Genomic DNA, 26,555 nt, shown 5'->3' on the forward strand with positions numbered 1-26,555 from the left:
ATGTGCCAACTTTTTGTATAACCCTGCGTTTGTTTACTTGGAAAAAAAAAAAAGATAAAGCTGTGTAAGATTCCTGAATGTTGAAAGACATCAATGTTTTATTAAAGAAAACTTGTAGTAAAATAAAATTTAGTTCCCTTACTTTCCAAGGAGTAACCATTTGATTGTTTGTTCTAATGCGCTTATCCTAAATTCTCACCAGCCACCATAGCAAAAAGTAGGATGTGCATTTATAAAGCATTGTCCGTACCACAGAAACTATGCAGGCATGCGTGCGCTTACCAGTCAGTGAGAGGTGGCTTATTCTGAGGTCCCACTGGTAAGAATGTGTTGCTTGGAAGACTTGATTTCCTGTAAAATCATACTAATATGCCTTCTGGTGACATTTTTATGTATCCATATTTTAATTCTACTCTTTATGCTTTCTCTACCTTTCTAAGGTTCTTTTTTTTTTTTTTTTTTTGGAGATCATTCTTCCACTGGAATTAACTTCCAGTTAGCCAAAGGCATTCAGGAGGGGGAGGGGGAGGTAAACAGGAAAAATATTTCTTAAAGAAGGATTTGGATAATCAGATGTGACTTTCACCTTTGCAAAACCTTTGCAGTATTCTGGAGAAAGTTTTTTGTTTCTAAATACCTGGCTTAAAGTTTTTCTGCATCAGTAGTTTGGTTGCTCAGGTATTTAGTTGCAACCTATACTTAATATTGCTGTCTCTTATTTTTTTGAGATGGGGCTGAAATTGGGTATTTTTCTCTCTGTTGCTTAAGTATGTTTAATCTTGATATGCTCTTTTATCTTTCAGCCTATCGTTGTGCTGCTGCAGTGTTGTTGATAGTACTTATTCAGATTTGCTTGATTTATGTAGGAAGATGTTAGTTTGATGTAATAACAGGATTTTTTAATATAAAGGTGCTTTGTGAAAATGCAAGATATTCTTGCTATCCAAATATTTTATTATAAATTTATGAATATTCTTTTTGAAATCCATTTTCCAGGGTTGTATCTGCATATCATGATTCTTTATTATTCCAGCTATTTTTAAGTAAGTCCGGTAGATTAAGGTCAGCTTAGTTGAATATGATGTTTCCTTAAATATTTTCTTAAAAGGAAAGCTTAAGCAGACATTTTAAACTAATTTTGATGTTGAGTAATATTAGCACTAATTTGGTAATAAACATGCATGTTTCTCTTTAAACTTATGCACATTTTTTTTATAGGAGCTTTGCCTAAACATAATTCCCACGTTTGCCAATTTAATAGATTACCCATCAATGAAAAATTCATTAATTCCAAGAATTAAAAATGCATGTTTGCAAACTTCTTCTCTTGCTGTAAGTATCCTAACAATTTTATCTCTTAGTCCTCAGCAAATATTGTTACCCTTAATTACTTTGGCTTTTCTGCTGTTGTGTCTTTAAAGAAAAGCCCATCAGCGTGCCCTGGTTTCTTTTTGATCTTTTTTTTTTAATTTTTACAAATACAAAAGCACAGTTTACTTTTTTACTCTGACAATTTTTAAAGTTATTAGCAACTTATTGTTGTTAACAATACTGTAAAAATTGTTGAAACCTGTTCCAGAATAACAGTGTTTGCCCTGCAGAAAAGCCAAGGTTTTGCGAGCAGTGTGTAACTATATCTATTTTACTTTCATGACACAAAAGGGTTTTTTTAACTTGTCTTGAATTTTCAGATATGAAGGTCATAGTTTCAGCAGCACTTGTTTTCTTCTAAGTGTGAGTTTTGTATGTTGGGTTTTTTTCTCAGACAAAAATATAATAAAGAATTTTTTTAATTCTTGTCATACTTCACAGGTCCGGGTAAACTCACTGGTGTGCTTAGGCAAGATTTTGGAGTACTTGGATAAATGGTTTGTGCTTGATGATATTTTACCTTTTCTACAACAAATTCCATCCAAGGAACCTGCAGTGCTAATGGGAATTTTAGGTAATTAATATTTTCAACTTTCTGCTCTTTTGTGCTTTGATGTTGTAAATCTGGGAGCTTTCTGTATGATCACTGATAACGTTTACATAGTGTATTGCTAAAATGACTACTAAAAACTTCCTGTTTCTGGTTCTTAAGTGCACCCCTGTTCAGCTGCCTTATGTGTTGCTGGTACTTCTGAACACTAGTACATATATTTGTAGTCTTCAAGGCCCAACGTGGTTCTGAGTACTCATTGCAGTTCTTGGGCTGTGACACTTGATGGCCCACAAAGCCACAGAGGCTGTGTTCCTCAGAAGAGTATATGATCTGTCTTCTTTCAGATGCTGCTGAAGCTTTTAAAATGTTACTGTTGCCTTCTCTTAGCACTCTTGCATGTCAGATGCTATAAACAATTGTCTACAAACCTACTGCTCTTCACTGCAGGTTTTATTAGCCTCATTTTCTTGGACGTTTAAGCAAACATGGCTGCCTTTGCACTGAAATGGAGCATAGTCTGGGTGAGGTTTCACAAAACAGCTAACAAAACCTAATGACTTGTTACTTCTGGAAGGGGAGGCCTCACTCCCAGTTGTGCTTTCCTAGTGCTACTCTGGCACTTGCCTAACTTGGGATGAGTGATTTTAACAACTTGAATGGGCTCGAGGAGACCAGATGACCAGAGTCACTGCCAAGAAAGAGGTGTGACTGCATGGCCAAGTCTGGAAGACAGCGACCATTTCTCTTACTGACAACACAGTAGTAGGCAGAAGACCATTTGTAACAAGCTGAGCTGTACTGGCAGCAGCCCTCATTAAACACTGTAATAATACGTGGTGGTAGCGTTATTTTGGTTTGCTCAAAATCAACAAGAGGGTATCTGTCAGTACTAATTTAAAATTGCCCGTTTCCCTTAATCCTTGCAGCTTTGCCTTATATTTGTTGTCTGAGAATGAGGGGCGGCGTATCTTTCACTTTAGTTGTATTACTCCTGAATTTTACTTGGATACAGTGGATAAGTGAACCCTAATCTGGAACTGATAGGCTGCAATCAATTCTATATATTTGGGTTTCCTTTTTTCCAGAATCGTACTACCTTCCATCTTACACGTGACATCTTCTTTGGCCAGCTGACAGCTCTGTTCTAATACTAACCATAGAAAGTGAGGGAAGCTGCTGCTTCTTTTGTGCTAGTATGTTCAGTGTTTGCCACCAGAGGTGGCCTGTTTAGGCAGAGAAATTTTTCTGTCAGAAACACTGTAGAACTTGTAGGCTTAGTACTGGATCCCTTGTGCCTGCCAGTATTCTTTTTATCAGTGATTTTAGAATAACTAAAGACTGTGTAACACAGCCCCAAACATTTGGGTAAGAATCTTTATAAAATGCGATCAGAGAGTAGTGTGATAGTTACTCCTAGACACTTCCGTATTTGGGGAGAGAACACATCCTTAGGTAATGCAGGTTAATTTCTCAGTGGCGATTTGTCAGTTTGTGACTACTCAGTTGCTCATGATCTGTTTAAAGATGCATATTCTCAGATAATTGAGCTGGACAATACATTGACTGATACCAGGTTTCGTAGCTGCCAAGTATTACTTTGGACCTCCTCATGTTCTGAACTTTAGCAAAGCCGCTTGCTATTATATGTTTGTGTTGTGGATGAGTACTTAGCTTTTGTGATTCTGTTTGTCCCTGCTTGCGCACAGAGCCAATGTATGTTCATTCAGATGATGGATACATAGAGTGCTACTTTGTTCACATTGTTTACTAAACTTAACAATTTTTGCTGTTTTGATGTTGCATGTCAGGTATTTACAAATGTACATTTACTCATAAGAAGTTGGGAATTACCAAAGAACAGCTTGCAGGAAAAGTATTGCCCCATCTGATTCCTCTTAGTATTGAGAACAATCTTAATCTCAATCAGGTAGGAACATGACTGTTGCATGCTTTTACTTGATAAATTGGCAGAGAATAGGTTTAAACTGTTGTCAGAGAAAAATTCATACATTACTGTGTGTATTTGTCTGTTGTAAAAGCAAACAAACAAACCCCAAAACCCTTCCAGTATTACTGTATTTGCATGTCCAAAGCTTGTTATTTTTCAGTGGATTTGACTCATCTAGTATAAAATTTCAGAATGAGTACTATCACCTTCCAAATATCCTGCAAAAGCAGTTAGCTATTAACAAAATTACAATTCGAATGAAAAGCTAAAGTATCTTAGTGTTTCTTCCCTTGCTCTTGTTTGTAAATGTTGCAGATAATGTAGAAGTGCAATCATGGGATTTTTTCTGAAAATGAACCTGGTAATATTTATTTGTGGGTTGTTTTTGGTTTTTTTTGTCTGGGTTGCCCCGCTTTTTTTTTTGTAGCAACGTATATTTTTCACTGTTTCCGTATACACTCTGCTTGTAGTTAGGTATCTAATGGAAGGTAGTGAAGGTGGATTATAAATTATTTAAAAATCTGCAGTTTATCTGATATTGTGTATTGTAAGTTTTATGAGATATTACTTTTTAAGTAATATATGTCTGAATTCCGTCACTGCAAAATCCAGACTTCTTGTATATTTCTTTTACAGTTCAATTCTTTTATTTGTGTTATAAAAGATATGCTTAATAGATTGGAGGCAGAGCATAAAACAAAACTCGAGCAACTTCATGTCATGCAAGAGCAACAGAAGTAAGTGTTTGCTTATGTGTATATTAGAGAAGGAACAAGTGAGCAGAGATAAATTTCAGATAATTTTTTAGCAAATGTGAGAAATCTCTAGCCATAGAAATAAAAAAAATCTAGGTAATTCTTATTTCAGTAGTTGAGAATTACGTCAAATAAGCACAGTTGTCAGCAAAGATTTATTCATCCTAGAATTATAATAATATTTGATGTCAGTGGTTTTATAGAGTAAAATCTTTTATACAGTTCAGTCACAGTTTATTATTTTGAGTCAATAATTTTTAATTAATTCATGAAGTGTAAAAGCTCATACTGAGCTCCACTAGTACAGTTTATGTCTTGCTTCTATATTCTAAGTTACTTTTCTGTAGTTGTTGAGAACATAAACTGTACCGGAGAAACCTAAATGTTGCAGCCTTGTAGAAAGTACTGATATTTGAAGATATTTTGAGCTATTTTATGGAGTCTGATATGAGGTGAGATTTTTGACTCAAATTAACTTGGGCTACACGAAGTCTGTGTCACCTCGTTCAAAAGGAGGAACTAAGACCATGGGAAGTGATCATTGGGAAACCTTTACAATTTAGATTATTAACATTTTCCAGTCTCCTGCAGGCGTTCTATAAATGGCAGTGCTCTCATAATGCAATTTCTTTGATTATTTAAATGCAGAAGAATAATCTGCATTCGTGAATTGCATTCCTGTTGCGGATGTGACTGTAAAGTTATCTTTCTGTAATATGTATACTCTGTACTATATAGATCGTTGGATATAGCTAACCAAATGAGTGTGTCTGAAGAGGCAAGATCTAGTAGTACAAGTAATCAGGTAAGTGACAATATTTTATTGTGTTACTCACATATAGAAATTTGAAATTTAAAATTATGTAGTCAATATTTATGTTACCTTAAATTACAACATTTCAGATAACTATGTTTTGTTACTTTGAACTTAAACAGATTGACAAGGTATTTAATACTAGTGGAACTGACCTTCTAACCAGTGGATCTGAGATCAAAGAGAATGACATGTCATCAACGCAGAAAAAGGTGTGTTTTACTTTGTTTTGGAGTCGTGTTACATCCGTCTGTCTAATACAAGGCTGATATGGTTGCATAAAAAGAGTATGTGTAGATAGTTACCATATTTAAAGCTTTAAAAGGAAAACTAACTGCTTTTGTATAGCACAGCGCCATACATAGTCACATGTGAAGGTCCACTGAAAAATGTTTAAATCATATCCTTGAATTTCTGTGAAAGCCTTTCCTTGAGCATAGCTTTGTACAGAGCAATCAGGATTATAAATTTTTGGTCATTTTCTTTCTCCTTAATTATAGATTTCAGTGAAACTGAAACTTCGGCAGTGGATATAGATAGGAAAATCAAAATAGGCAACTTATGATAAAATTACAAACAGAGATGAAGGTAAAATGTAGAATTTCATGTAGTAGCAGACACTAACATTACTGCACAATTCAAAGATAAGTGAAAACAAACAGTCACTATGGGGATAAATACAAGAAGCAAAGAAAAAGCGTGGCATGGCGTAGAATATTAAACATAAGCATTAACTATTGTAGAATTCTTTTCATGTTATTAATTATGTAAATGGCTCCACAGAATCTAGACATTTTATCATTTCCATTTCTAATTGTCTGAACCCTCTCACTAATTTTAGACTAAGGTGGAATGATTTATGATTTTATCCTTTATCATTGACAAAAGCAGAGTTAACATCCTGAAATGCCTCTTAACCAATCTTAAAATAAAATTCCCTTTCCAATTGCATGGTCAGTTGCAGTTCTATTTCAAGTGCCTGTTGGTAACCATATGAAAACAAAAACTGTGAAGAACATTTTCTCTTATGCCCAACCTTAAGAAGACAAAGCTAAAATGTTTTTGTTGTGATACCTCTTTGTTTGAGATCTGCTCAAATTTCTCTTTATGCTACTTTTAAGTACATTTCAGCAATATGATAAATATTGTAATAGATTTTGTGCTTATCCACTTTCTCTTTTGTATAAATAATATACATTGTTCTACCACATATCGAAACAACGGTGCTATTTATGAAATAAAAATATCAGTGTAAGAATAACCATTCTGTGTAACTTAGTGTCAATACTTTCCCTTTTAAAGGCATCGCTTACACTAGAAGAGAAGCAAAAGTTAGCTAAAGAACAAGAGCAGGCACAGAAACTGAAAAGCCAGCAACCTCTTAAGCCACAAGCAACTGTAATAACACCTACAGTGAAGCAGGTGAGAAAGAACAAAGTACTGCACTGTTTCCATTGGAGCTGTGATGTGTTTTCCTTTCGAGTGCTGTATTCATTTAGCATTTTTTTCTCCTGGGAGTCACCTTTGTTTTCACTGGTAGTACAATGGCACAGCTGAGGAAAAGCTAAATTTAATTTTAATCTGCCTTCCGTTTGCATCATTAGCAATATTCCCCACTTTTAAAATTACAGGAGTTTCCACAGGAATAATTATTATTGGAAGGCCGTTGTTTTAGATAAGGAAGAAGCACATATTAAAAAAGGTTTTGCTCTGAAGAGTTTATTAACTAAATATATAAAGGGCTTGGGGATAAGAATGGGACATGTAAGCTAATGTCACAGTAGTACTTCGTGTATAGTCTTAGTTGTTAAATTAAAGCTGCATAACAATTAGTTTGAAGTAGCAAAGAATGACAATAACCTAATTGCTTTTGTGTATGACTAAATTTCATGCCCAATTCCATGCAGTAAATTCTGATTTTTGAAAAACGAATGCCACTTCTGCAGGAGCAATGATAAAGACTGTTGCTAGAGTGTTTTTACAAGAGTAGAATTTAACTGCATTTTGTGTATTTTGCAGACAAAAGACTTGACGGATACCTTGATAGATAATATGTCATCTTTGGCTAGCCATTCTATCAACAAAGCTAAAGTTCCACCTTCAAACAGCTTCTCTTCTGTCCCTTCTATGGGAGTTGGAATGGGATTTTCATCATCTATTGACAACACAAAGAGAAATATAACAAACGGACTAAATACTAATATGGGTTTTCAGACTGCTGGATTCAGTATGGGAGCTGGTCCCACCACTCAGAATTTCTTCAGTGGTCCAAGTGCAACAACAACAACCAAGATGAACATTGTACCGACTGCCAATATGCCAAATTACAGTCCTATGAATGCTGCATCTGCAATCTCTCCACTGACACAACAAAACAGACCCCCAGATATGTCTGCTTTAGATAATCTTTTTGGTCCTCAAAAACCCAAAGTCAGCATGAAACAGTTGGCTCAACAGAAGTCAAACCAGTGGGTTAATCAGTTTGTACCCCCGCAAGGGTCCCCAGGTGCAAGCACTTCAGTCTTGGGACCTCAAATGAACATGATAGGACAACCTGGCTTTGGTATACAGGGTAATCCTTTCTTTGCTCCTCAGAACTTTGCACAACCAGCAAACACAATGACAAACAGCAGTTCAGCTAGTAATGACTTAAAAGATCTTTTTGGGTAAAATGTTTTGCTTTCTTCTTTCAAAGATCGATGAAATTTGGATCATGGGTAAGCTGATTAACATCTTTTTTTGATTAGTAAAAGCATGACTTGGGGAGACTTTCAACCCAGCAAACTAAAGACTTTTGCACTGGAAATAAAAGACTTGATTTTGCATTCACTTGGTACTGCAGTGGAATTGCGTAAGTGCAAAGTCATCTTACATGCTAAAGATTTCCTGTCTCTTTACCGAGCACCAGAGCACTGAAGGTAGGATGCATATATTCAATCAAAAAAGAAGCAGCTAAGTATTTCAAAATTATTCAGAAGTTTTCTCAATCAACTCCTGTGAAATTTCCTACAAAATTTTGTTTTTTAAATTCAACAAAAATGCTTAGGGGGTAATAGTGCTAGTGAATGCAATCCTGCAGCCTAGTCCTTTCAGTGTCTGCAGAATTCTTCCTGATGATTTGTCTTGCCTGAATTTGGCACGAACTGTCATTTTGCCGCATGAGAGTTTGCAAAAAGTAAATTCTTATGCTGCCTCAAAAAGTTTTGTTAGCCGTGCTACATGGAAAGATCTCTAACCGGTATCTGTGTAAGAGACAAGAAGAGAAAATATTTTGTATTTCTTCTCTTGTGAGATAATTAAAATTAATGTGGTGATAAACTACAACAAGATTCAGGAGGCATAAGAAGGTGTTTTAAAATTTTGTGCTAGTTTGGGACAGAGTAAGAACACTGCTCCAATGGTCATGCTCGTTTACAGCCTGTTTTATAATGCAAGATCCTTGTTACCAGTCCCATAGGAAAAGCAGCATACCTCTTAAGCAGCATTTTAAAATGCATTTGGTGACTTGATCACATTCCTTATATATTCCAGTGTTTTGGCTAATTTGATACTGCTTCTATCTGGTGTGAAAAAAGAATATGAGTAGTTATGGAACCTCCTAAAAAGAATGTTCTCTGTAAAATTCAGATGTTGACTGCCCCAACTGTCTGACTAAGCAGTTTTGTGTAACTAAACGCACACTCTTTAGTTACACAGAAATATATTGAATTACCGCATAGATTTTGGCTCCGTTGGGCAGGTGGAAAAGGATTGTCTCATACAAGTTGCACATGGTTGTGTGTAAAAACAGAGTGCCATAAATTGCCTTGACTAGAATAAACTATTTAATTTTAATTTTGTTTTAACTCAAGTCCTTATGAAGGATAGACGAATATGAAGCGAGTTCTCAAATACAGATTTGTTAGCTCTAGAATATATGGTAAATACACAGGTATTTCAGATCCTTTTTATTGTATTACTCCAAATTTAATAAAGCTCTCCAGAAAACCGAACAGTAGTTTCTTCTACTTCCCAGAAGGTGTACGTTCAGCTTGCCCATGATAGAATCTCTGCTCTGTCAGATACTACTGTTGGATTTTAACTTTTTCTTTCCTAGGAATTTCAGGGGCTTTCTTACATAATGTTTTGAAGACTATAGCTGGCTATTTTGAGAAGGAAAGAACTAGTTACCTTTTTTATGGAAAGCCTACAAGCTTTATTTTTCAAAGCCTTTCAGTGAAGAAATTGTTCTTTCATTTGCTGCTTCAGAAACCAAAGGGCCTTATGCTGTAAATGTGACTTGTATTTTGTTATATTTCCACGGTTCTAAGCGGTAATAGCATTAAGCATATTTCTTAAAGAATTGTTTATGTATTATAGCTGCTGCCTTAGTCCTATTATTTTAAAATACTTGGGACCAGTGAAATTGTGGTTTAGAAAACAATACCTAACACCTTGTGATGCTTATGTGCTGTTAATATTCATGGTAAACATTGTAGGTTATGTTAAGATATCTGTGTAAACTTAAGTACAATACTGGAACTGTTAAACTATTTAAGTTCATTTACAGTTACTAGTACTCTATACTTTCAGTTACACTAATGTCTTCTTTTTGAAAGCTCTGTTGTGTTAGGGTAACTTAAGGCAAGCCTTCAAAGAATTACTTGAATCTGTATTCCTCTAAATTATTTGAAAAATAAGCTTATATTAAAAATAACATCTCTTAGGACTTTACAGTATATTAAATTAATATGTCCATGGTAAAGGCAGTCTCCTAAATGTCAGTGTCCTGATCTGGAGTTTCAGTCACTGATTCCCCTGGACTGGGGGCTTTTCAGAACTGGATTTTAATTTAACCTATTGGAGGGAAAATTGACTGAAAAAATTTGATCTGATTTTATAAACAAGACCTCCTAAACTGTGAGGTTTGGGGTATGTGCTTTTGGCATTGCCTATCTGAGAATATAATCTATTTTCTAAGAACAAAGTAAAAAAATATCCTACAAGTTTAAATTAAGAGAAACTCTTCTATGCAGTGGTAATGTGATGGAATAAGATCTTTACCTGGCTCAAGTAATAGGATTTTTTTTCTACTTGTATTTGAGAACATAATTTTGATTTCTCGTTTGCTGCAATTTTCAAAATGACCAGAGTAGAAGAATAACAGCAAAGAAAATTGAAAAGGGTGCTTATGAAACTTACAACAAAATTTTCCAGTTATTTAAAAATAGAAAAAATAACTTCAGTTAAACTGAGAGGGTCAAATCCCTCTTCCTTGTTGATGCTTCCTGCTTTGTTTGTCAGGAAACTGGGTTTGTGTGAGGTTCTCTAATTATTTCTTCTTAACTTAAAGCAAAGAGGAGTTGCAAGAGGTAAGTCACCAAGGCCATGTGCCACTTGGCTCCTGCCACAATCAGTTTTCTTTGGGAAGTCTTGCCCAGTTGATCTCTTCACTTACAAGCCGTCATTCTGGGGCCCTGCAAGAGGCTGGAAGACTCGTGTTGTGGCTGGAGTGAATACCGTTGTTTGAGAGCAACAGTTGTATGACACATCCAAGTTGTTTGCAAAAGAGTAGGGGGAAGGGACAATGTTACACAGTGTGGGCATTCCAGGGGCCTTCTGTTTCTGGACATGGATGGAAAGCAGGGGTGCCTCCAGCTTGGCCTGAAGCAGCAGGACTGTCTAGCCCTAATGCAAAAGAAAATGGAGAACACAGGTTTGAAATTGGTATCTGACTGAGAAATTGCAAATTCTGTTACTGAAAAAGTAACCTGATGTAAAATAAGTTCTTATTACAGTGCCTTGAGCAATACTGGAAATTACGCAAAACTTCTGCCCTTTGTGTTCAACCTAATTTAAAGGAAAAAATGCGGAAGCCTGGCAGGTTGTATCATCACCTTACAGCCTCCAGCCTGTGCACCCGCTGTGCTCACCCGCTACGAGCAGATCGTCATTCCACTGTGAAAATGAGAGCAGAATCTGGGCTGAACTGCCCAGCCCACCTGGTTTACTTTACGTTCATTTGTAAAGAAAAGGTAAAGAGAAGGGAGTAAGTTCCTATTCTTTAATTGATTTATCTATATTAAGTTTACTACAAAAGGAGAAAATAAGTGGAGATAGCTGCACATCATAAGTATAAGCATCAGTTGTCCTTTGGCTGTTCTGGTGCTTGCTAAATGGACATGGCTGAACAGAGACAGCAGTGTTTCCCATATTAGAACTGTTGGTCTAATTTGGGTTTAGGTATGGTCTAATTTGGGTTTAGGTATGAAAGTCTAATTAGAACTGTTGGTCTAATTTGGGTTTAGGTATGAAAGTCTCTGAAGCATCTTCTGAAAATTCAGTCATAGAAAAGAAACTAATCCTGCTCAATGGAAGGATTGTATTAAAGAGCCTGAAAAACCTTCTTTGCTGGGGCTGGTGGAGAACAGCCTTGAAACTACTGAGTTGGAGATTAGCTTAGAAGCCCCAAGGTCTGCCTGTCAGGAGAGAAACAGGTATTGAAATGGCACAACTGTTCTTTCAAGGATGGAAGAGGGAGCGGATTTTCTGTTCCTTTTCACACAAGTGGTGTGAATAAGGCACAGAACAGCCCGTGGAACCTGCTTATGCAGGACGACAGCAGTACCAGAGGAGTCCACCAATTATTTGGGAGATGGGGAGAGAAATTTTACTGGGAACGTGGGTAAGTGCCCTAGTTTTTTTAAATGAAGATACTATGTCTTCCCTCTCTCAATGGTGATGTGAATGAGAAATGTCGTGGAGAAGTTGTGGCCTTAAAGGTCTGCACAGATGCTGAGTACCCCAAGTAAAAGGCTGATTTTTTGGATGGATAGGTGCGCAACATTTCAAGCCTTATTATTTAAAACTTTCCTTTTCTGTTAAGTTTTGTCTTTTTATCAACACCTGTTTCACATTTGTGTAGAACTTGGACAAATACCCCAATGGCCTTTTAAAGTAAGTAAAATGTGTGTTAACTTTTGTATTATAACCCCTATTATAATGTAATTTATGTCTGTAGATAGATAAGTAAATGTGTATATAGATTACAGGATTTTAGATTTTTCAGTTCAGTTGCACCAAAAGAGAAAAGTTTAAATGAGAAGTTAGATTTGAATAAAATTCCACAAGGCTTCTGTACAGGCTAGGAATTCTATGATACTTTTGTTATCTGTTATAAATTCACATGCTTAGTCTGCCTGCATCTACGTGACTTGAGCAGAAAAGGAAAGGTTTTAAAGCATAGGTTGATGAACACTGGATCTCTTATTGCAGATGAAGTTTTTGGACTTTAGAGTGACCTTTGTTTATCGATTAGGAGTTTTTTATTGGGGGTGGGTGAGATATAGCTGATTTGTGCCATTTCCAATGTAAGAAATGGGAGGGGAAGTACAGAAGAAATACCCTGTTGTATATGTGACTCTCTTTTGTTCTTTGTTAAGAGATATGCTGCATTTTATATACTCATTGTGAACTTTTACTCTGAACTAGCTGCGAGGAAACATATCTGGAGAATTTCAGATGAGTTAGCTGATTTTCAAGTGAGGTCCTGCCTTGTACCTTACTTTCCATTAGGGTTTGAAGGCTTTACAAGGAAATTACACAAGGCAGTAAAACCTTGGATTCGTAAACCAAATCCTCTTGCCTTCCAGGTCTCACACTTGTATCAACAGAACAAATAAGCCCCTGAAGTTGTGTTGTCTTTTTAAGTTCTCTGAAAGAGTTCTAACTGCTGTACAGATTTCTGAGATGAAGTTGTAAATCAAAATGTGTTATAGTGAACTCAGGCCTTGTGCAAAATATTTAATACTTGTTTATATGTCTAATCGTACAGTCTCTGTACTAGTGGCAGTTTTATGTTTTGATTGTAAAACATTAAAATTCTCATGAGATTTATAAAGTGATGTTACTGTAGTGTCAGCTGTGATTCATAATTAGAACTGTCATAGCATGGCATTAGTGTATATCCAGTTTATTGGACAGCTCTTCAAAAACAAATTTATTCTTGTATCAACTTTTAGATCAGCTACTTAAAAAATATGTAAAAGGTACAGCGACAATTTCAAGAAATTCATATCACTTTGTACTGTGAATGAAGTTGCCTATGGAAATAAATGAACTTTTCATATTTTCATGTTGGAAGACACTTTTCTTTAAAATTACCATAAAATTAACTGATGGTAACTTATTTAGAAAACTTTATCAGTGTATTTTGTTTGAAATATAGTTTATCCCATGGAATTTTGAATTCATTTCTTAGAGCAGTTGCTGTCCAGACATGTAAAATGTGCTCACACATTGCCTTCATGCAAAGAATAAAGGTCCTGGGGAAAAACCGACGCACTAGATGTCTCTAAAACTGGCATTTACATTTCTGAAAGCACACTAAGACCATGTCGGAATCTGGGGTTGTGATGCCACATGGTGATCTCTGTTTGCATTTTCAATGCTCACGTACCCAGAAACGAGCCCTGTCTCTAAACCCGGCTTTCAAAATACACTGCTTTGTCAGGCGTAGACTTTGCCAGGAAGCTAGTACGCACCTTTTGTATGATCAAGCATGAGACATCTGAGACCTGATCTGCTTAGGAACCTGGTCGTTGGCTGGAGATGTCATGGGAAGAGAGAGTAAAAGAAGAGCGAGCTGGATTAGGTGAAAATGGGAAGGTAGCATCAGGTGGCTCCAATTCCCTCTTCATTTTCATTTTCTGAGGGTGACAGCATCCCCATTCCTCCCACACCTGTATCCATCAAGGGAGGACAACCCTATTATATGCCAGGTTTTGATCAATAGTAGCAGAAGATGATAGAGTGTAATTCTAGTAAGGTGGAGACACACTTGATGGCACCCTGCGGAGAAAACCTCTGCCTTAAGTTGCTCAGCAGATCACAGTCCTGATCTGACTTGAACGTCCTTTACTGTGGTAATGTTCTTTTTGTCCCCTCCGTTTCTGGACATTGTTAGGATCAATAACTGTTACCTGTTTCTTAAGTTTCTTTCAGGTGCTGAAATCCACATGTGCTGGGTTGGTTTGTTGTGGCTTAAAATTCACAATTTCATAAGCTCTTCCATGAATTCAGATAAGCTAAGACTTCAAACAGGAAAAGTTGGAGGTCTTTGCAATTCATTGTTCTTCACCTGGAATGCTTTGATATTGGCAGTTAATTGTCCCTGCTTCATCACTTAAATATATCTAGGCCCTCCTTCAGGTATGTCATACTCCAGAGCTTTAGGTTAATCCTTTGTCTATTGGTGTTTGTAGAGCTGTGCTGCCCTGTCACGTTTGTAGTTGAGGACTGCAGCTCAGTAAGAAATGAGCTGTTAGGAGGTACGCAAAGAGAAATGGTTCATTCGATGTTCTCCTCCTGTTGCCGGACACAAATGCCCTTTGTCCTGCATCTCAGAAACTCCCTGCACTTGTGTCACCAGCTGGAGACCACTGCAGTTCTTCAGCAGACTGGAAAAATGGCTCTTAGCGTGACAAGGTGGATTCCAATATGTTGTGCCAAACTTACCCCCAGACTTAGAAAGCAGGAATTCAGAAAGAAACTCCTATCCACACTCCAACCCAAGAGCAGCTAAATAAATACCAGTTATTCAAGCTCTAAAATAATTTACTAAGTATGTGTCCTCGTTTGAGCGAGACGGGACTCATTTCTCCTCTAATACTTGGGAAGACTGCACTTTTAGAAGACTCCGGTGTCTGAATTTGTGAAAATCTTTATTTTACAGCCAGCTATGGTATGCGGGTTTCAAGGTCTCAGTGTTTTCGAGCTCGCCAGGTGCAGGGATGAGGAGGAGCGAGACCCGGGCACTTCACCCAAGTTGGCCAACAGCATTATTTCATACCTTGAAAGTCACATTCTCTATAAATTAAAAAGTTTCCTGTGAAGTTCTCTCTCTCCCTTGATGTCTGCCGTCCTGAGAACTTCATGCCCTGGTGCCGGAGCCCTGAGGCCTTCCCTTCCTCCCGAAGCCATAGCGCTGGCAGCGTCCGCCATTTGCTGTCACTGCTGGGAGTGCACAGCTTCCTACTGATAGAACTGGCTGAGTATAATCTTTGCATATTCTGTACTGGTGTCGGGATCAATATTGGTTCTTTAGTGCCGTTAATGTTAATTATCTAATCTTATTTTATTAAATCTGTTTATACTTCAGCTCCCAGGTTTCCTTGTTTTTTCCCCGATTCCCTTTCCCAGGTGAGGAGGGGTCATCAGGTGATAAAATGATTGTCTAAAAAACAATAAATTGTTATGGGTCTCAAACCATAACAGTATTCTAGGAATAAATTTTAGAGTTAAACTATAAACTTAAAAAAAAAATATATTCCTTTTTTTTCTCTGTAGGACATCTGCCTATGAACTGTATTATTATAGCTCTAGTGCAGCTTCTTACAGCAAATTAAGGCAGTTGTGGATGTGGAACAACTTGGAAATTATAGATTTAACTGCCTGCCTCTATCTACTTACCAATTATTGAAGGGTTTTTTTGGTCAGGCTTTTTGCTTGTGCCTTAATCATTATTTGGCCTTTTTAAACAGAATTTCTAAAAATGCATCACCTTTTGCACAACACTCAAATGACTATGTTTTACACCGTTCTGCAATAGCTATTCAAATCAAGGATAATGAAAGCAGAAGCTCCATTTGAAACTACATCAATGAAAACGTTATTATCTTTGACCTGAAAACCGAGGGGTTTGGTGGTGGGAGCTGAACTTACTACACAGGCAGCGTTTGTTCGTGTCTGTCTCCATGTCTCCTTAATGCTAGCTTAGGGCTGTAAGAGTTAACGAACCCAAAACTTTGCGGAGCTTCCTTTCCAGCAGGTGGCTTAAGAACCAGATACCACAAAGAGGAATAACTGGCTTATTTTCCGAACAGAAAAATCAAATACTGGAGAAGAGAACTCAAAAAAAATTAGGAAAGAGAAACCAAAAACTAGAGAAAAGTTTACCCTGCCACGCTGATAAAATAAGTGCTTACCTATGGCACCAAAGCTGTGAGTAAATGTTGAGCTGATGTCACAGAAGTGATTTCAAATAAGCAAACATGCTAACGAAGCAATCGGATACATGTGTAACTAGAGCATAAACTTTATCTGAATTAATCTATCTAGATTTTTTAAATTATTTTTTAAAGAATTTCTAAAAATAATTGCATCTTAGAGCATTTGTATGTTGCAAAATCACAGCAGGTGAATCAGGAAAAATGAAATTACACTAGAATGTCATTTTCATAGTTTTGTTGTTAAACAGGAACTTTAAATGTAGCTTTTCCCAAAAAAGCCTTATGCTACAAACCCTGGCTTGGTTACAAAATAGAAAAAAATCTATCTAAAAAATTAAAAATAGGTTTAAAAATATTTGGAACACACTAAAGACAATTTTGATGCCAGCTGTGCCCAAAGCCTTGATCTGTTGTATAAATCAAGCAAGAGAAATAGTTTTTGGTGTGGATTTCTGACTTGATAGATAATAAATGGCATTTCTGCAAGCTAAGTGATTTCAATATAAAGTACTGATACATATTTTCATTGTTATCCCGTGCAAGATTAAATTATTGATTAATCTGTTCTTTTTTATTACTTGGCAAGCAGGAAACTCTTTAAAAATAGTTGAGTTTTTTGTAGTTTGATTGTGCATATATGTTTTATGTTTCCTGAGGAATTCCTTGCTTGATTCTTACTAATTGACAGCCATTACAAGAAAATGATTTATGGTGAAATGCCACCTTTGCATTATACTCACTGCCACATTTTGCAAACCAGAGCCATACAGTTGAAGCTCTTGGATTAAACAAGCATTATAAATATTACTTAAGATAATCAGATCATTAACTGGCTGCTGGGTAGGAGGTGTTTCCTTATTCTTTTCATGACACAGATAGTACAAAGCCTTGATTTTCTGCACGTTGGAGAAATTAAATAAGTGGAGGTCTCTTCACACATAATTGCCAGTTTAAGTGAGCTCAATCCCATGTATAGCACTTCTTTTGCCAGAATTTTTCTTAATACTCTGTGCCTGCTCCTTTTCCAGGTCCTTTCTGGTGCAGCCCTCTTTTGCAGCTCCTCTCTCTTTGATTTTCTTCCCTACGTCAGTGCCCACTGGCAGCATGTGGCTGTGTAAAGTGGTAAATGGGCAACAAAAATCAGAGGTCTCTGACAATTTGACGTTGTTTTGGTTTTTTTTTTTTTTGTGATACTTGGTAAGAGAATGCTGAATCTAAGACAGTATCAGCCTCAGTTTTGTGCCTGTTGCCCTTCACAGAATCACAGAATAGTCAGGGTTGGAAGGGACCTTTGGAGATCATCTAGTCCAACCCCCCTGCCAGAGCAGGTTCACGAAGAGCAGATTGGACAAGAATGTATCCAGGTGGGTTTTGAATATCTCCAGAGAAGGAGACCACAACCTTTCTGGGCAGCCTGTGCCAGTGCTCTGTCGCCCTCAAAGTAAAGCAGTTTTTACTCATGTTGAGATGGAACTTCCTGTGTTCCAGTTTGTGCCCATTGCCCCTTGTCCTATCGTTGGGCACCACTGAAAAAAGCCGGGCCCCATCCTCTCGACACCCGCCCTTTAGATATTTATAAGGATTGATGAGATGCCCTCTCAGTCTTCTCCAGGCTAAACAAACGCAGGTCTCTCAGCCTTTCCTTGTAAGAGAGCTGCTCTATTCCCTTGATCATCTGTGTAGCCCTCTGCTGGACTCTCCCCAGTAGTTCCCTGTCTGTCTTGATCTGGGGAGCCCAGAACTGGACACAATACTCCAGATGTGGCCTCACCAGGGCAGAACACAGGGGGAGGACAACCTCCCTCGACCCGCTGGCCACGCTCTTTTTCAATGCATCCCAGGAGCCCATTGGTCTTCTTGGCCACCAGGGCACATCGCTGGCTCGGTGTCAGCAGGACGCTGATCTCAGCAGGAGATTGTTGCTTTGCCATGAGGGGCTGCAGAAGGCAACCGAACCGGAGGGTCCGCATCTCTGCCTGAGGGTCCAGCTCTGGCAAGCTGCCAGGCCGTGCAATGGAGGTGGCTGATGAGTGGGCACGTGTTTCCTTCGCTACCTGTTCTACGGGCAACGTGAGACTGGAGGAGACACATTAAAGGCAGCTGCAGGTTAATCGATCCAGAGGATTACCGAATCCAGATCCTTAGAGTGGTACGGCAACCGCGCACAGCAGAGAGGCAGCTTTCAGGGAACGGCTGAAAAAAAAAAAAAAACCAACCAAACCCAGAAAGGAGAGTGGAATCTGTCATCTGCCAAAATGACAGAATACCTGGTGCCAGCCCCATAGGCACAGACCTGTTTTCATTGAGATATTGTCCCCCACCCGCCCGCTCTGTTCCAGTTCCGAAGTTGCCTGTGCAGAGAGTGCCGGCTGCTGCTGCTGTCTCGTGACAGAGCTTAACCAGTCGTGACGACGACTGCTGCTGAGGAGCAGCTGCTTGGGCCCAGATTTCATTTAGCCGTAACACACTTATTGGAACGTTTCATTTCTGTGTGTTTATTTTCGTTGGAATAGGCTACTTTGTTAGACTGAATGGTTGCCATTAGAAAGTTGAACGAATTACTCATTTATTTTTTTTCCTGTTTTGCTACAGCAGACGTTTTCTGGTGAAAGGTAGGTCAAATATTCAGTATATAAAATGACATAGGGCTTAGATTCATAAAAAAGGAACTTTATTAAACCTGTGTGTTTTAAAACAAAATTATCTGAATAAAAGTATTAGTACTGGTAATTACAAGCACTGTCCTGAACTGGGCATTACTGGTCACCGTGTCCTTCAACATGCTGCAGTTGACGAAACGCATTCTTCTTCAGGTTTTTTTGTGCAGGTATTGTAAGGTAAGAGAAGGTTTTGCTTCTTCAGTGTTGCTCAGTTTATTAACTTTGAAAAATTAGTGTTTTTAAATGGAAATAGAATCGATATCCTTCCCACTCGTTCCAAAAACCCGCAGCTGGTGCTAGGTGCTTAGCCAGTGATTTCAGCTAGCTTAGCAAGATCCTTAAAAGCCCTGCAAAAACGTGTGGGTTTTGAATTTTCTAATTTATAGATTGTAAGAGATGACTTTATATTTAGGCACTAACACAGACTGTCGGCACTTAAAATATTAATTTTAAACAGACTTATTTTGCTGAAACAAAAAGCTGACTTGCCATTTTAAGCTGGCTGTCTATGCCATAATCCATTTTTTAATGAGAAGGGGCTATGTAAAATTTATTCCTGAGCTTATTTTATTCTAATATAAATGATCTTTACCTGCAGTTCAGCATAAACATAAGTCCTCCTTCCAAGGAAACTGTAGCAGATGTAGATTTTAAGCTCTGTTTTTAAGACCAGTGTGCCTGCTTGGACATCCTTCTCCCTCATTCCCTCTCAGCCCGTTGCAGCTTTGACCTATTGCCCACTTTCAACCATTGTTTGATGAGAGGGTGATTAAAATACTGAAGGTACAGAATTCATATAAGTTTTATGGAATCCATTGGCTCATTAGAGGGACCAACTTTGCACTTAAAGGGAGGGAAAGGCGGTAGACTGAGATTGCTCCTATTAGACACTAGAAAACTAATGTAAGGCAGAACTCCAGGAAGGCAGGTTTTATAAATTCTCATCTCCACATAGCAGCTGGTTTGGAGATTTACTTACATATTGGACAGGTTTGGGTTTTGACAGTATTTAAAAGAATTATTTTCATTAACTTCGTTCATGATGTTTTCCTTAAAACAGTTCAGATCTGGGATTAGAGGGACACGATGAGCTATATGGTATAATTTGGTGAATCAATCCAGTAAGAGACTGTATTCACAAGTCGGGTATTACCACAGATAGTTTTGAACAGTGTGTTATGCACATACTGCCTGGCATAGATTATCTGTTACACATGGAAAGAAGACAGTACCAAAGACTATTCCCCTTCAAAATGTACTTTCCTGGTAAGGGCAAAAGGGAAAACAGAAAAACTGAAGGGACGAACAGAGTTCTTGAGTAACTTGTAACAAAAAGCTTTCTAAAAACATGGATGGAAGCAGTTCCTTGCCGATAATGACAGGCTTTAACAGGCTATCAGAGATCTTAACTTTCAAAATGATCTGTAAAATGTAATGAAACTACCATAAGGTGTCACTATAACCCAAGCAACTTCCAAATAAATTGCAAACATTATAGAAATGTTCTTATCCAACTACAATGCTTTCCTTATACAGCTTTGTGAAAGTAAAAAAGGACCTATTTTTAAATAACGGAGAGTATTCCCATATGCACAGAAATCATCATATTCAATACATCTGTTTTATTTTCTCCTTTTTTTTTTCCCGGTAGGTGTATTGTCACCAGTTCTTGGCATTTAGACCCATTCAATTTTGGGAGAGCAGTGAAGAGTGTTTGCAAAGTTAGCCACAAAAATATCAGATTTAGAAAACTACATTTTACACAGTGGTTATTTGCTTTATATATGGAACTTCTTTTTTTTTTCTCCTTAGAGAAAAGTTTCTATGGGAGAGGTTCTTGCTTAACATATTTACTGGTATGAAACTGAAAATTAAAAAATATTTTCTAGCATTAAATATATCTGTAGTAGTTAGTGCAATAATACAGAAGCTCTATCCTTTTGAGGGGAAACAGATGTACTCCACGTAATAGCTTTCCACACAGAAATGCTTTAAAAAGCCCTCCTACTTAGTGTGTAAGGTCTAATAAATAACCATTTAATTAGCAGTTTCCAGTAAGGAAAACTATAAATCAGAATTCCTATTTCCATTATTGATTTATTTGTTGTTAGCATCCCAGGATGATCTATTTTTATTTCTTGTCTAACTGCAATCAAGTTTCTTTCCTATCAGCTACCTGATCAGGAAGCAGAACCTAGAAACTAAAGACGAATTTTTTAACCATTTGAAATTAATACCGGTTTTGCAACAGACATCAGGGAAACGTACATATTATCTGAAACTTTTATTTGGGCTGACTCAACACAAAGCATTTTGACATGGCAGGAAAGGATTCAGTTCTTATATACGGTAAAATAGAAGTCAGAATCCTGAAGTCTTTGATTTATGGAGGAAAAGTGCAGATGATGTAAAGCCACAGATTTCAAAACCTGAAGGACCATTTTGATCACTCAATCCAAACCCTTGTATAACATCCCAGGTTACCCCTTTTATCTTTGACATCAGATGCTGTAGATCTTGAAGGCTGGGTTCCTATAGTACGCTTCTTTTATGTAATGTAACAACAGCTCTTACAGATGCCAATAGAAATAGGGTCTGCAGGACACCAGGCACTATACACATACAACGGGAGAAATAGTTTCACCCCAAAGTTTCACATCTGGTGATAAAATGTGCTTGTCATCTGAGTGCACCTTTGCATGTGCAAAGCGCTGAAAGAAACTCCTTTGAGAAGGTAATATGGAAACTCACCTAGGAACCCTGATCTCACCCTTGGAATCCTGAACTCATACCCCGGTGCTGATAATCCCATGTTTCCAGGGAGCACGTAGCGGATGGGCGCTCCAGCAAGCACACATGGTGGTAAGGTTTGCGATTTGAAAGGTGTTATTGCTTAGGTTAGCTTTTAATCTCTGCTTGATACTCAGTTTCATGATGAATGAAATGATCTTCACTCACGCTTATCTTTGCACGGCCACTTCTGCAACATGTCTAAATGTTCTTTTTATCGTGTCTGGACACTTCTCCTCTTGTTCCTTTTATTTACTGCATCTACAGTTGTGATTTCTGCTGGAAATACAAGGAAAGATGAAAGAGACTCTCACATGAAAACCACAGTTGACACGTTTTCTTTGGAAATAATTGGTTTCAGGAGAAAGCTAAGGCTGCTGCTGTCCCCTCTCCTGAAGAAGCTGACCATAGACAAGAATCATGTGAGCATTTTTGTTCCCTGAGTGCTGTGCCCCAGTGTCAGGAGAAGTGCAGTACTGGAACTCTTGTTTCCTACTGGAGGATTTTTATTTGCCTTGTTTAACGTTCTGCTTCCTGAGGTGAGGTGATAATTTCCGCTTTGAGTGACTTTAATGCTCCATGAAACATCAGAAAGGAAGAAAGTAAAATAAGCCCATTCAGAGAAGAACTCTTATGTTTTCTATAATTACTTAGGACCCCAAATGTGACTTTAGCTTTGTGTCCTGCTGATACAAAACATATGTGATCATCCTGTCTCTTCCTCTGTGTCCTCTCTTAAATTTTGAGCTAATTTCAATCCTCTTTACGGGAGTAAAAATGTCTAGGATGCCAAGTTGCTACTTGTTTAAAAAAATAAGCAGCAGGGTAGCACACACTTGATAAGATACCAACAAATCTACCAGACAACTTTTACAAAGGTCTTGTCCATGGGAAAAGCATTGTCAAAGTCACACTGCTGTAGACACCAAAGCCTACCACTCCTATGGCCTATGTGCAGATGAAACCAATATTCACCACTTCTGCTTCATTACTCTGATTCAATTGGAAGAAAAAGTAGTTATTTAAAATTTCCAGAGAGACATAATTTTGAAATATCAAAACGTTTTAATTCAGTTTCATTTTAAGACATCTAAACTTAGGGAGATAGGGCACCCAGGGTTTTCTAGCCTTTGAGCTATTGGTAAGAGCTAAAAGACAAAGTCACCCAGGAAGCCCAGAGCCACAGATAAGTAACTCGCTTTCCCAAAGGAAAGTTCCTCCAAAGGAATAACAGAGAGCAAACTGTGATCCCACAAGCAGCTACAAGCACCAGGGATGCGACCACATGGCCTTGAACTGAAAAGAAAACGATTAAAAATTAACAAGGTTATTCTAGTCTGACCTCGACCCCCCAGGCTGTGGACAACGCTTTGCACTTGCGCGTGTCTCCACTGGAGGACCCCAGCAGCCTTTGGTGGCTGTTAAGGCTGCCCACGCAGCACCAAGTGAAGCATCCGAATGGTAATTCAGTAGAGACACCAAAAGGTTAAATTGACTTTCCCAGGATGTTAGTGTCAGGGTGTGAATGACTATGATGATTAAATATTTGTCTAAAGAGTTCAAAATTTTATGTTTTGCAAACGTTGGGAGAAGTGGTGGCTCGCAAGGCTGTGTCGGGAATTGTCGTTAACAGAAGCACACTGCCTGAATGACACCTGCACGTGAAATGTGTAGGCTATCCGGTCTGCACTGAAACTAGTAACAGAATTCTCCCTTTAAATGTGGCAAAGACTTTACCCCAACCATTATTTTGAGGAATCGACAGCAGGAGTAGCATAAAGATGATTTTTCCAGGCTTTTCAACAAAAGAAGTAACTGTAACAAATCAGCCAGCCTCTAGGTGTACCTCTACTTGCCCCTGTAGAAACTATTCTTCCAGGTGAGAGTTACATTTATGGCTAGCTCTGACGTTTTCATGCTCAGTTTTCTTAAGAGGATGCCACAATCCCAAATCTAGCTCTGTGTCTGCAAGGCACAGCTGTTGTTAGAATGGCACATCTCCTATACGTGCGTTTGACCGGTTTCCAAGTTTTTTTACAACTCGTTTTATCCTTGAGCACCCGAGGTAATGATAGCATACGAGCCCACAGCAGTGGCTGTCTGCGTGATGGTTTTATGTCCATACGTGCTCTAAAATACAATTTTAATACAGCCTTACTAGAGGTCTTTGGGGGTATGATTCTGTAGTTTCAGTGGTAGCTACAAGTTGTGTGAGCCAAGAGTAGTTTTAATTTTGCAAAATATTTCTTTGCGAGTGCAGGCTTAATGACGTTGTGTCTTGGACCGAGATTCCAACTTGCAAGCAGCAGACTTGCAATAATATGACGTAACACAATGTGTTTTAAGAAGGTCTGAGACATCAGAAGGAGAATCGAAATGGGGTAATTTAATTTATGCAAAAGAAAATTAAGGCATAGGGTTAAATCAGGAAAGAAAATACTAGGAACAATGACAGCTGGGTCTGTAAGGGCTATCATACTAGGTCTTGTTAAGGAAGAGATTTCCTCAGCTGATGCTCCAAAATGCGTACTGGGATTAGTCGCATAGGGATTACCATGGCCTCATCCAACACATCCTTGTTGGGAATTGGTTGGTGCCCCAACAGGAGCAGGGCACTGCAAAGCTGCTGTGATGCTCTCTGCGGCAGTGTTTCGGAGTCCGGGTATTTTATTGCTCTGTGAACCCTGGGGAGGAGGAACCAGAGAAGCAGCTCTGCCCCTGTCGAACAGCATCCCTGCAGAGAAGCAAGAGTGAGGAACAACCTCTGCTTAAGCTTTAGGGAAAGGGTCAGTGAATTTCAAAAGGGGCCACCGCTGCAGAACTGCAAAGCGTAAAGAGGAGGGAGAGGTGAAACCTGCTGCCAGAAATGTACAGTCCTGCGAGTGGTGAGGTGGGCAATATTGCTAATGAGAGCCCCTCCATCCGTGAGGGGAATGTACCCTGCCAGATGCCAGCCAGGACATACCTCTGAGGGAGCTGCTTGAAGCCTTCCCAGATGCAGGAAGGACAGACTTAAGGCTTCCATGCTAAATGCAATGAGAGAATGTGCAGATAAGTGAACAAAGCACAAAATTTTGAGCGTAGCTCCTTTTTCTTGTGTCTGCTCTCTTTAACTGAAGCAGGACCAGAAATCCAGGAAGAAGGGCAAACTAAAAACCTCTGTTCCACAGCTGCTGGGTTTTGAACACCACTTTCCAGTTTGAGCCCCGGTATTCCAAGGTGAATTCCTTGCACTGGAATTTGCACCGTTTCCAGTTTGGAGCCGGGTTCTTACATGGTTTCAGGCGTTCAGCTGCCTTACGAGCATTCGGGAAACTCTCCCAAATGCTGGCAAATACGTGTTTGTTTACATGGAAGACAATTTCATTATATATTTCTACATGTATATATCCCTAAAAAGAGGCATACCTCTGATGTCTGGCAGTTAGCCTTGCCGGGGTTCATCTTCTGTGTGCCCTCTGAAAACTGGAGACCCTGTTTTAATGCATATGTGAGATTGTGTCGGGCCTGTGCTCCTTTCCATAGTGGTGACCTTACTGCTCTGGCTGTCAGCGTGCCCCGGTGGGCCAGGGTGCACCAGGGCCAGGGGTCTGGACTGAGAAACCAGGAGGAATTGCCTCCTCTTGGCCAGCTATGAAGATGATCACACTCAAGTCTGAGCAGCGTGAGGAGGAGGAGGTGCAGCTGGTCCCAGGGCAGCAAGACATGCTGCAGGGAGAGTTCACCAAGCAGCCCTTGAGCTGGCGGTGAGAGCAGTTGCTGTTTGACCCAACTAGACAGAAATACACCCAGGGAAGCCCTCCTATGGGCTTACGGGCAGGTAGTGCTGGGAGCTGGCTGGCCCCGTGGCCGTAGCTGCACTTATCGCTGTCTACGGGAGGAGTGTCTGCTAGGACAAGTGTGTGAGTTACCTGGGCTGAGCCTGGAGTTTTCCAACACAGCTCTACAGCATATGAAATATTCAAAGAGGAGAAAGAAACTGTAACCAGTTCTGCGACAAAAGAGGCTCCAGCCAAGCAAAACTTCCTCAGCTCCCAGGATCTGCTTCCTCCTTCTCCCTCTCCTTCTCCCTCTCCTTCTCCCTCTCCTTCTCCCTCTCCTTCTCCCTCTCCTTCTCCCTCTCCTTCTCCCTCTCCTTCTCCCTCTCCTTCTCCCTCTCCTTCTCCCTCTCCTTCTCCCTCTCCTTCTCCCTCTCCTTCTCCTTCTCCTCTTTGCTTTTCTCTTCATGTTTGTACTAGAAATAAAAGATTTCAGTGCAGGCTGCTTGCCTGCCCCACCTAATCAGGAGGAAGTATTTTTTCCAGTATTCCCTTCCTCGTAGTGGAGCTGGGACAATCCAGACATATGGTATTTGTATTACGGAGACATCTAAAACCCAGAGATGGGTGGCCCATGCAAAGAGCCAGGGGAGGAATGGAGGGGTCGACAGTCCTTGCCCTGTCTTGGCCCAGATTTGCATCCCACTCGATCCTACTGACTCTGTTCAAACACCCAAATGAGAAGTCTGTAAGTGAAAACAACTCAGATCCTGTTTGTTTCTCTGGAGGAATCGCCTTCTTGCTTTCTCGTTCCTTCTCTCTCCCTCTGTGGATTCTGGGCAGCCCAAGCCCAGAAGAGAAGTTAGGGAGGGAAGCGCGGTCCCTTGTGCCTGGAAGGACAACCGCAAGGGAGCGGAG

General features: G+C 39.1%; 1 protein-coding gene and 1 long non-coding RNA gene across 3 annotated transcripts in view; both read left to right on the top strand.

Moving 5' to 3' along the window:
* Positions 1-8,264, top strand: part of SCYL2 (SCY1 like pseudokinase 2) — a 30,960-nt gene extending 22,696 nt beyond the window's left edge. For both annotated transcript variants that reach the window (XM_082498693.1, XM_082498692.1), the window contains 8 exons: positions 1,219-1,332; positions 1,813-1,945; positions 3,733-3,851; positions 4,509-4,609; positions 5,366-5,432; positions 5,564-5,653; positions 6,744-6,863; positions 7,461-8,264. In XM_082498693.1, the coding sequence (XP_082354819.1) occupies positions 1,219-1,332; positions 1,813-1,945; positions 3,733-3,851; positions 4,509-4,609; positions 5,366-5,432; positions 5,564-5,653; positions 6,744-6,863; positions 7,461-8,111 (1,395 nt within the window). In that variant the 3' untranslated portion in view covers positions 8,112-8,264. The remainder of the gene's footprint in view (positions 1-1,218; positions 1,333-1,812; positions 1,946-3,732; positions 3,852-4,508; positions 4,610-5,365; positions 5,433-5,563; positions 5,654-6,743; positions 6,864-7,460) is intronic.
* A 2,547-nt stretch (positions 8,265-10,811) lies between these two features.
* LOC309675458 lies at positions 10,812-13,552 on the top strand. Its single transcript, XR_014269498.1, has 2 exons — positions 10,812-11,663; positions 11,729-13,552. It is a non-coding gene; the product is annotated as an uncharacterized lncRNA (long non-coding RNA).
* The last annotated feature ends 13,003 nt before the right edge of the window (positions 13,553-26,555 follow it).

Source organism: Vanellus vanellus (assembly GCF_965231255.1).
Source record: "Vanellus vanellus genome assembly, chromosome: 1".
Lineage (NCBI taxonomy): Eukaryota > Metazoa > Chordata > Aves > Charadriiformes > Charadriidae > Vanellus > Vanellus vanellus.